General features: G+C 37.0%; 3 protein-coding genes across 6 annotated transcripts in view; 1 reads left to right on the top strand and 2 right to left on the bottom strand.

Moving 5' to 3' along the window:
• Positions 1-710: 710 nt before the first annotated feature.
• On the top strand, positions 711-2,556 carry LOC134795905 (abasic site processing protein HMCES). The gene is made up of 5 exons (XM_063767836.1): positions 711-841; positions 949-1,189; positions 1,279-1,482; positions 1,663-1,875; positions 2,119-2,556. The coding sequence occupies exons 1-5, from the start codon at positions 822-824 to the stop codon at positions 2,368-2,370; spliced, it is 930 nt and encodes a 309-aa protein (XP_063623906.1). The 5' UTR covers positions 711-821; the 3' UTR covers positions 2,371-2,556.
• A 10-nt stretch (positions 2,557-2,566) lies between these two features.
• On the bottom strand, positions 2,567-5,655 carry LOC134795415 (uncharacterized). 2 transcript variants are annotated; one of them, XM_063767262.1, is made up of 5 exons: positions 5,637-5,655; positions 5,063-5,248; positions 3,925-4,740; positions 3,350-3,581; positions 2,567-2,668 (listed from the first exon to the last, which is right to left on the bottom strand). In XM_063767262.1, exons 2-5 carry the CDS (start codon positions 5,231-5,233, stop codon positions 2,568-2,570), a joined length of 1,320 nt encoding a protein of 439 aa, XP_063623332.1. In that variant the 5' UTR covers positions 5,234-5,248; positions 5,637-5,655; the 3' UTR covers position 2,567. The 2 variants fall into 2 exon arrangements, with proteins under 2 accessions (XP_063623332.1, XP_063623324.1); XM_063767254.1 differs by lacking the exon at positions 5,637-5,655 and adding an exon at positions 5,324-5,580.
• Positions 5,067-9,535, bottom strand: part of LOC134795188 (protein male-specific lethal-3) — a 68,299-nt gene continuing 63,830 nt past the window's right edge. For all 3 annotated transcript variants that reach the window (XM_063767029.1, XM_063767021.1, XM_063767033.1), the window contains exon 14: positions 5,067-5,077. The gene's annotated coding sequence lies outside the window, so the exon portion shown is untranslated. The remainder of the gene's footprint in view (positions 5,078-9,535) is intronic.

The raw sequence follows: 9,535 nt of genomic DNA, 5'->3' as shown, positions 1-9,535 counted from the left end.
ATGTCATCAGGTTAGGGATACCAATTAATATTCAAACTTACTACTACAATGTCTACCATATCAAAATTAGTGTTTTTTATTGTTGTGCACATGCTTGGTTAAATCAGTTAATAATATTGACATCATAATTATTTACAAATTTCCTAAAAGATATCAGAACCGTACTCTGAATATAGCACTTAAATAATATAAGAAGGTATTTAATTTTAGTAGTATATTGATATAAATACTACCACAATGGTATATTTTTAACATTGGCAACATGTGCGAGTGAGACACCGCGGCCCACCTTTGCTATCTCAAGTGGACCGTTTTCTCTGTACTGGTACGAACGTCTTTCTGGCTCTGTGATAAGGTTCAATTTAGTATGGCAAAAAAAGTGACAGTTCACTCCTTCTTATAACTCCATGGGTGAACTATACTGTCATACGTCGACCACAGTTGTGTCGTCTGCTTTGTTGCTGCATCTTATTCTTTTCACATATTGAGGAAAGAGATGCAACTAGTGTAATACTCAATCATAAACTACGAAGTGATACATGTGCTTTGACTTTGTTGCTTAAACATTTCGAGCGTTAATATAATTAGCTAGAACAGACCATCTTAAAAGTTGTTTGTTTATTTGTCAAATCGGTTGGGTTCATATACTTATAATATATAGAGGCAGTATGGCTTAGAGCTTTAGCCTGTCCAGATGGACGAAAAAAAAAAAAAAAAAATTATAATATATAGTTGGGTTGGCGGCATAAACTTTAAGAAAATACAAATAATTAAATGCGGCACAAATGTTTTAGTTACTTTCATCGCTGTACTAGTTTACTATGTGTGGGCGTACTGGATTGTAAGTACAAATAACGTTTACAATTATTATTAGTAAAGTAAAACTCTCAACGGGGTAAAGAAGTATATTATGGCAGTAAATAATCTTTTCGATTTAATTATTTTTAGATCGCTTAATAAAGAACAAGTAATATGTGCATGCAGCTATAAGCCAAGACCCGGTGATCTGCACTGTAAACCTGAATGGATGCACGAACATAACGATGGTAGGGAATACAAACCATCACATAATATCGCTCCCACTGATGTTACTCCCGTTTTGGTCTCTGCAAGTAAGTTCAAAAATGCAGCTCAAACCAGCAGGACTGTAAAACCTATGATGTGGGGAATTATACCTCCCTGGCACAAGGTATGTTGTAATAACTAATTTTTAATAATCAATTTGTCATTTCAGTAAAAACACATCGATTAATGGGTAACTTTGTTCTTTTTTTGTAGAGTGATTATAGGAATCATAATTTGAGTACCAATAATTGTCGCTTAGAAAGCATACAAGGGTCAAAGCTCTATGGCCCTATTTTACAAGACGGGGGTAGATGTGTGATTGTTGTAGAAGGGTTTTATGAATGGCAAACTACAGATAAGGCCAGCAAAAATAAACAGCCTTACTACATATATTCTCCCCAGGATGAAAATATCAAGGTAAACATTATTTTAAACATAATTATGTGTCACAAAAATATGAATGAAATGAAAATTTACATTACATTGCTGAGTTGCTGACTACTAAGGTAAACTGCATTCAAAAAGTTTGATCATATCCCGCAATGTGATGATAGCATGTAAGTTTGCTTTAGTTAAAATAACTATTATTATTTATAGGTGGATGATCCAGCAACTTGGAATAATTCCTATGATGATGAAAATGGCTGGAAAGGGATAAAACTTTTACACATGGCTGGCTTGTACCATGTATGGCAAAATGAGGAAGTTATAATATACTCTTATTCAGTGATCACCATGGACTCAAACAGCACTCTCAACTGGCTGCACCACAGAATGCCAGCTATATTGAACAATGACCATCAAATTGATGTATGTATAGTATACATTCCTTACTACCATAATTTGTTCTTGTTTTTCTATGTTTAGTTTCTAGTAGCACCACCAGCCACACACTATTCATTCAAAGTTGACTACAATGTGTTGCGTTAACATTACTCATGCCATTCATTCTGCTTATTTATATTACCCCAGCAATTCAAACTCGGTTTGAACTTTAGAGCAAAGAAAGTTTTATATGATAAGGATTAAGTAATAAATATTAAACGGTTTCAGGCTTGGCTCAACATTTCTGATGTTGATCCACACATGGCTCTGGGATATTTGAAACCAGTCAATATACTATCCTGGCATCCAGTTTCAACACTGGTTAATAATTCAAGAAATAAATCAGCAGATTGCAACAAAATTATAACTTTAGCCCAGAAAAATAAGTCTATACAGAAAACCCTAACAGGGTGGTTTGTTAAGCCTGAAAAACGAAAGATAAATGACAACACTGGTGGTGAACCCAAAAGAAAAAAATAACTGAGGAACAAGACAAGTTTATTTGTCAATATAAACTGAAAGGACAGATAAAATAAAAACAGTGTGATTACTTACACTTAAATAAAACTATCTACTTGATAAGAATGTTTAGTTAAGAATTAAGGTTATGCAACACAGCTGGCAATTGTTGTATTAAAAATTTAAAACTGATACTCTTCATCATCAACTTTTACCCTTCACAAATTCTCAATCCTGAACTGTTTGAAATCTGCTTCACACCTTATCATCTTATGATTATTCAGGAAATCTGTCACAAAGCTGTTTACTTCATATTCATCTGAAATCATAAATTGGCATTTAATAATTTTAACTAGTAAATCTACTGCTGTGTGAATGTAACAGTGACCATCACCCTTGCATAATAATTATTGTAATAACCTCTAGCATCTCACATCCTAATACCACAGTGTAAAAAGTAAGTGGTCCGACGACGGCCTTTTACATGTACCAAGCTACTAACAATGGCGATGACAGCGATGTATGCAGCTCGGGTGCGCGCGACCCTCCCGTTTCCCCTTGTCGATTGACTGTATAGACTGTGCTAATACTATGGGTCAAATCTTGGAAACTAAATTTGACCCATTTCTGATTGTTTGCATACATATGTAAATCGGATGACAATGCAGTATTATGATGACTTGGAGCTGATCTGATGATGGAGACAGGGGGTGGCCATAGGAACTCTATGATGAAACAACGCAACCTAATTGTGATTGGGGTTTTTAGAATTGTCGCAATGAGTAATTAGTTGCCTGTGGTAAGAAAAGCACAGTCAGCAATAAAAGCGTGTACCAAAAGTAAAAACTTTTCTTGTATGGTGGACTATGCCATGGATAATAATACCCGGATACCATGGATAATAATAGACCTGCATGCACAGGAAGGTTTCTGTAGCATCATACAACTAAAGTAATGAAGCTTGTAATGTCATTGTTATTGAAACACTTTATTTACTTACCAGGGTACCTACTGCACTGGTATATCAATTTTATTAAATGCTTAGCTAGAGCTTTAAAAAGAGTTTTGCCCCTTATGCGTCCCTTAGTATAGTATGGGGTTAACAGCTTAACAACCCATGGGGCTATGCGCTCTTTGCAACTAACAACAAATTCCGGTGTCTCATCCAGTGGTGAAACCACTCCTTCATCGTCACTGTCATCACCAAACAGGTCTCGGAATAAATCCTTAATCTATAGAAAAGTAATAAAACAGAGATTAAGATATGTAAGCATAATTTGTTTAATTTAATGTTGCCTTAAATAAATTTTCACTCATTAAATTCTCCTTAACTGTTTTTATTTTGAAGTCTTTCTTTGCTCAATAACTAGCTGACATTTTTTTTACCACACTCCATATTTATTTATTAGTATTGTAATTTTTTTGTGTTTGTTGATGGATCTGTTAGTACTATTGGGAACCAAAACAATTTTTTTTTCAGTTGTAGGAATGGGTGAGAAAAAAACTCTCAGTTGTTACCTGGTAAGAACTTGATTGTAACTAGTGGAAATGACATAAGACATGTAATGTACATACCCGCATATGACCCATCCTGTTAGTCTCCCTTATTAAGTCCAACAATTCATACAAACGGACTTTAAGAAAATACTCCTCACACAACCACTTGCCAGGATTCTGTTTCCTGGATTTTTGGGTATCTATTCTGGTTTGGTCATCAATTGTTTGCTGAGGCACAGGATTATCAGTAGAGTTGGCTAACAAACCTGCCAGTGAAGCCACTCTTTCATCTAACGATTTTATTTTAGCTTCATGAGCTTCTATTACAGTGCTATTGGTAACTTGGGTCTGAGTAATTGGTGGACATGTCATGTGATCAATTGGAACTTTTTTTGCACTGTCATTGTAAACATAATCATTAGAACAGAGTGTACCTTCAAACAAATCATCATCATTGGGATCACTATGAAATAGCTTTTCCAACTGCTCTGCTAATTCATCTGAATATGGTGTTTCCATAGCCTTTGGTGGGCTTATATAGCTTAATGAACCTTGATTGGAAACAGTTTGTGTTATATCAGTAGCTGTAGTTGTTGGTGGCAGCACAGAACTAGTAAGTGGGTGGAGTGGATTGGAAGGCTGCATACTCTGAATACAAAGTGAATCAACGTTATTGATATCAAATGAATTATCAATTGATGTGTCAGTCACATTATGTGTATTAGACATCCTGCGGCGTTTCTTTCTGTCATTACACTTGCATTGGCAGTTACAGTTATCTGAAGTTTTGAAGTCTGTTTGGAGTTTTTTCTCATTTTCTGGTGGTCTGTGTAGACAATCATATAATTTCTTATTCAATTTCCCTTTTTTGGTGTCATTCTTTAATTCTTTTATCTGAAATGTTAAATCATAAAATAATGACATAATTTATGTCATATTGCCAGTTAAAGTAACAAACCTTTTATGTCCTTTGCAAGAAGTTAAGAGGTTTGCAACTTTAGGTATTGTTGGCTATATCTAGAAAAAGGAGTTACGAGGTTGGTGATTTTTAACCTTTAGATAAGAAAGATACATATATTGTGTGATATATTTGTACAGAAAAAAGTATTCTTCTTACTGTGTAATCCTCAGTGTGGTTTGCATCATCATCAGAAAACCACAAATCGGATAAATATGAACAGAACTGTAAAAATACTCCAAAAAATGTAACACAGACCACATCCTGGATATTCTTCCTGTAGAGCTGCACTACCATACAAGCCTGAACAGCAGATGTTTCAATATTTTTGGCACACCTCCATATAGCACTGGGCAAATATATATTTTTGTTCAGCAATTTTTGGTTATTTTCATAGTTTATTGACAATAATTTAATCACATATTCCATGTAGTGTTTTCGGACCTAAAACATGTCACATATTATTAAGTGTTGTTATCTGCTTGGAAGAATGATACACTAAGTTACAAGAGGTCCAACCTTTGAAATAAGAAGATGAGGGTCAGATTCAAGATCTGGCACCGGCATAGAAGTCGCATCATATTTTTGTATCAATTGGTCAACAATTGTGTCTGGATCGGGGTCCGGCTTCCAAGCTTCCATATTATAAGGAGATAGAACTTCAGATATTAGCAACTAGTATTTGCTAGTATTCAATACCATGATCGCAATATTTAATTTGAATAAACACTGTCTAGTTAGTATCTATTATTAAGCTCAGCTGGAAATATCAAAAAAACATTATCCCACAATAATTATTAGCTTGCTTTAAACTTAACAGTAACACTAACACACTGCATCTATAAATAAATAAAATAGAATAACATTTTTTCTTTTAGCCGCTGTCATAAATGTCACGCATGTGTGAAACAGAATGACATTTACTGTGTTGTGTATTGTATTTAAGCAAAGCTTAAAACTGCCAGAAAAATTGGCGATTGCTTTAGCGATATCCATACGGGACTGATCAAATCGGTCGATTTGATCAGAAATGAGCGTCAATCTCATAGAAGATAGGATCGTATAGAAGTGGTATACGCGTGCCACGGTGAGGGACAAAACATACGCAAATGCGACGCTGTGATTGGTCGAATTCATTTGTTGCCCACCATTATCCATACTAAAAAAAAGGTGGGGAACAAATAAAATGTGAGACTGTGACAAGGACAAACAATAATAGTTCTTTCGCTGCTACTCCTACTGAAAGATACATAAGACTATCCCGTTCTGTCAGTAACCCCCACCACTCATGCCTTCTCTTCTTCTTCCTCGGTCCCTCATTTCTGAGGATCGCGACCATGTATGCTACGTCTCCACAGTGTGCGATCATAGGCCATATGGGTCACGCACTGCATGTTGCCGCCAACCACCCTCTTCACAACAGACCATCTCGTGGGTGCTTTTCCTCGCGCTCGCTTGCCCTCTATTTGGCCCAAGATAATCTGCCTTTCTAGGTCGTGCTTTTTAGACCGCATGATATGACCAAAGAAGCTGAGTGCGCGTTCTTGACATTTTGTAGAGAGCCGTGTGGTGATCTTCAGCTCCTCTAGGATAGACTTATTGGTTCTCATAGCCCTCCAGGGTATGCGTAGGAGCCTTCGCCAACACCACATCTCAAAAGCGTCGATTTTTGCCCTGTCGCGACTTTTCAAGCTCCATGTCTCGGCACCGTAAACGAAGATCGAGAATAACAGAGATCGGGTCAAGCGCACCTTGGTTGAACGACGAATACTTCTGTTCCTCCATATCTTGTCGAGGTTCGCCATTGCACTTTTTGCCATGCCAGATCTACGGCGTATTTCGCCAGTGCAGCCACCGTCACAGGTTATCAGCGACCCGAGATACACAAACTCACTCACTTTTTCATATTTACTGAGTGCATCGGTGATGGGAAGTATATTGGCTCGGTCTACCACCATTACTTTCGTTTTGGAATGGTTAATCTTAAGACCAAGCCTAGTACTCTCAACCAGAGTTGGGCAAAAATTAACTTGAATAAGAATAAAAATAAAAACAGAAATTTTATTCTTATTCAAATCAATTTGAATTAGAATAATTCATGCACTAGTTATTTTAGAATAAAATTAAGGTGAATAAATCATGTGACTTTTATTTTAAATGCGGAATAAAAAACAGAATAATTATTCTAGAAGTGAGGCTATTCTAACTAAGGTTTTATTCAATTAAAATGTTATTTAGAATTAAGTTAATTTTTGTAGTACAATTGGTTAAATTTTGTAAGTTGATTTTCACCCTTCTATTTAAAAGTCGGATTGATTTGATATTTGTTCCTTTAGTTTAGGTATAGGTACACATTGAAGAGTTCCGCTATACGCTATCTACTTCTATCATCCGATCAGGGTGCTTAGCCAACATGCCAAACGTTGACGCTCCGTAGAGTTGCGCATAGTCTCTCTCTATCACTCTTACATATTAGTGCGATACAGAGACAGATAGCGTTTCGTTGTCGTAGCACTCGTAGCGCAAACGATTGGGTGCCTAGCTAAGATGCCAATTTTTGTTTTTAATTTAATAACCAAATCATAAGGTACAATTTAGCTGTTTTTAGCGCTTTCTGTCTCTATCACTCTTACATATTAGTGCAATAGAGATACAGAGATAGCGTTTCGTTGTCGTAGCGCAAACGATTGGCATGTTGGCTACGCACCCAAGGTGCTAAGCAAAGATGACAATTTTTGTTTTTAATTTCATAACCAAATCATTAAGTAAATTTAGCTTTTCTGGGGGCCTAGCCAAGATGCCAATCGCTTGTGCTCCGACAACGAAGCACTTTCTGTCTCTATCACTCTTACATATTAGTGCGATAGTGGGCCAGAGATACCGTTTCGTTCTCGTAGCGCAAACGATTGGCATATTGGCTACGCACCCAAGGTGCCTAGCCAAGATGTCAATTTTTGTTTTTAATTTAATAACCAAATCTTTGGGTACAATTTAGCTGTTCAGGGGGCCTAGCCAATATGCCAATCGCTTGCGCTCCGCCCACGAAGCGCTTTCTGTCTCTATCACTCTTACATATTAGTGTGATAGAGAGACATATAGCGTTTTGTTGTCGTGGCGCAAACGTTTGGCATGTTGGCTACGCTTCCATGTGCCTTGCCAAGATGCCAATTTTTGTTTTTAATTTAATAACCAAATTAGGTAAATTTAGCTATTCTGGGGGCCTATCCAACATGCCAATCGCTTGCGCTCCAACAACGAAGCGCTTTCTGTCTCTATCACTCTTATATATAAGTGCGATAGAGAGACAGAGAGAGCGCTTCGTTGTCGGAGTGCAAACTATTGGCATAATGGCTAGGCCCCCAGAACAGCTAAATTGTATCCAAAGATTTGGTTATTAAATTAAAAACAAAAATTGTCATCTTGGCTAGGCACTTTGGGTTCGTAGCCAGTATGCCAATCGTTTGCGCTACGACAACTAAACGCTATCTCTGTCTCTCTATCGCACTAATATGTAGGAGTGATAGACAGAAAGCGCTTCGTTGTTGGAGCGCAAGCGATTGGCATGTTGACTAGGCCCCCAGAACTGTTAAATTTACCTGATGATTTGATTATTAAATTAAAAACAAAAATTGACATCTTGGCTAGGCATCTTGGGTGCATAGCCAACATGCCAATCGTTTGCGCTACGACAACGAAACGCTATCTCTGTCTCTCTATCGCACTAATATGTAAGAGTGATAGAGACAGAAAGCGCTTCGTTGTTGGAGCGCAAGCGATTGACATGTTGGCTAGGCCCCCAGAACAGCTATACCTAATGTATGGTTATTAAAATAAAAACAAAAAATTGGCATCTTAGCTAGGCACATTGGGAGCGTAGCCAACATGCCAAACGTTTGCGCTACGACAACAAATGCTATCTTTGTCGCTCTATCGCACTAATATGTAAGAGTAATAGAGACAGAAAGCGCTTCGTTGTTGGAGCGCAAGCGATTGGCATGTTGGCTAGGTCTCCAGAACAGCTAAATTTACGTAATGATTTGGTTATTAAATTAAAAACAAAAATTGTCATCTTGGCTAGGTTCCTTGGGTTCGTAGCCAATATGCCAATCGTTTGCGCTACGACAACAAAACTCTATCTCTGTCTCTCTATCGCACTAATATGTACGAGTGATAGAAACAGAAAGCGCTTTATTGTTGGAGCGCAAGCGATTGGCATGTTAACTAGGCCCCCAGAACGGTTAAATTTACCTGATGATTTGATTATTAAATTAAAAACAAAAATTGGCATATTGGCTAGGCACCTTGAGTGCGTAGCCAACATGCCAATGGGTTGCGCTACTTCAACGAAACGCTACCTCCGTCTCTCTATCGCACTAATATGTAAGAGTGATAGAGACAAAGCGCTTCGTTGTCGGAGCGCAAACGATTGGCATCTTGGCTAGGCCCCTAGACCAGTTAAATTGAACCTAATGATTTGATTAGTAAATTAAAAATAATACGGTTACTGAAACTATGCGTTATGCGACAGTCAATTTGTAAGATTTTATTCCATAAAATAGGTATAAATTAGACAAGAGACTAACTACTATTACATCTACCTAACTATACGTAATTAGTACCTATACGGTACCCGAACTACATTTTTATTCGTGGAATATTATTTCAATTAAAAATCATGATTATATTTATTTGATTAAGAATAAGTTATTCTCATTCAATTTTTTCTCATAC

The sequence above is a fragment of the Cydia splendana genome, chromosome 1 (genome assembly GCF_910591565.1).
Source record: "Cydia splendana chromosome 1, ilCydSple1.2, whole genome shotgun sequence".
NCBI lineage: Eukaryota > Metazoa > Arthropoda > Insecta > Lepidoptera > Tortricidae > Cydia > Cydia splendana.
The sequence above is the reverse complement of the archived record's forward strand: the minus strand, read 5'-3'. Positions and strand labels throughout refer to the sequence as shown.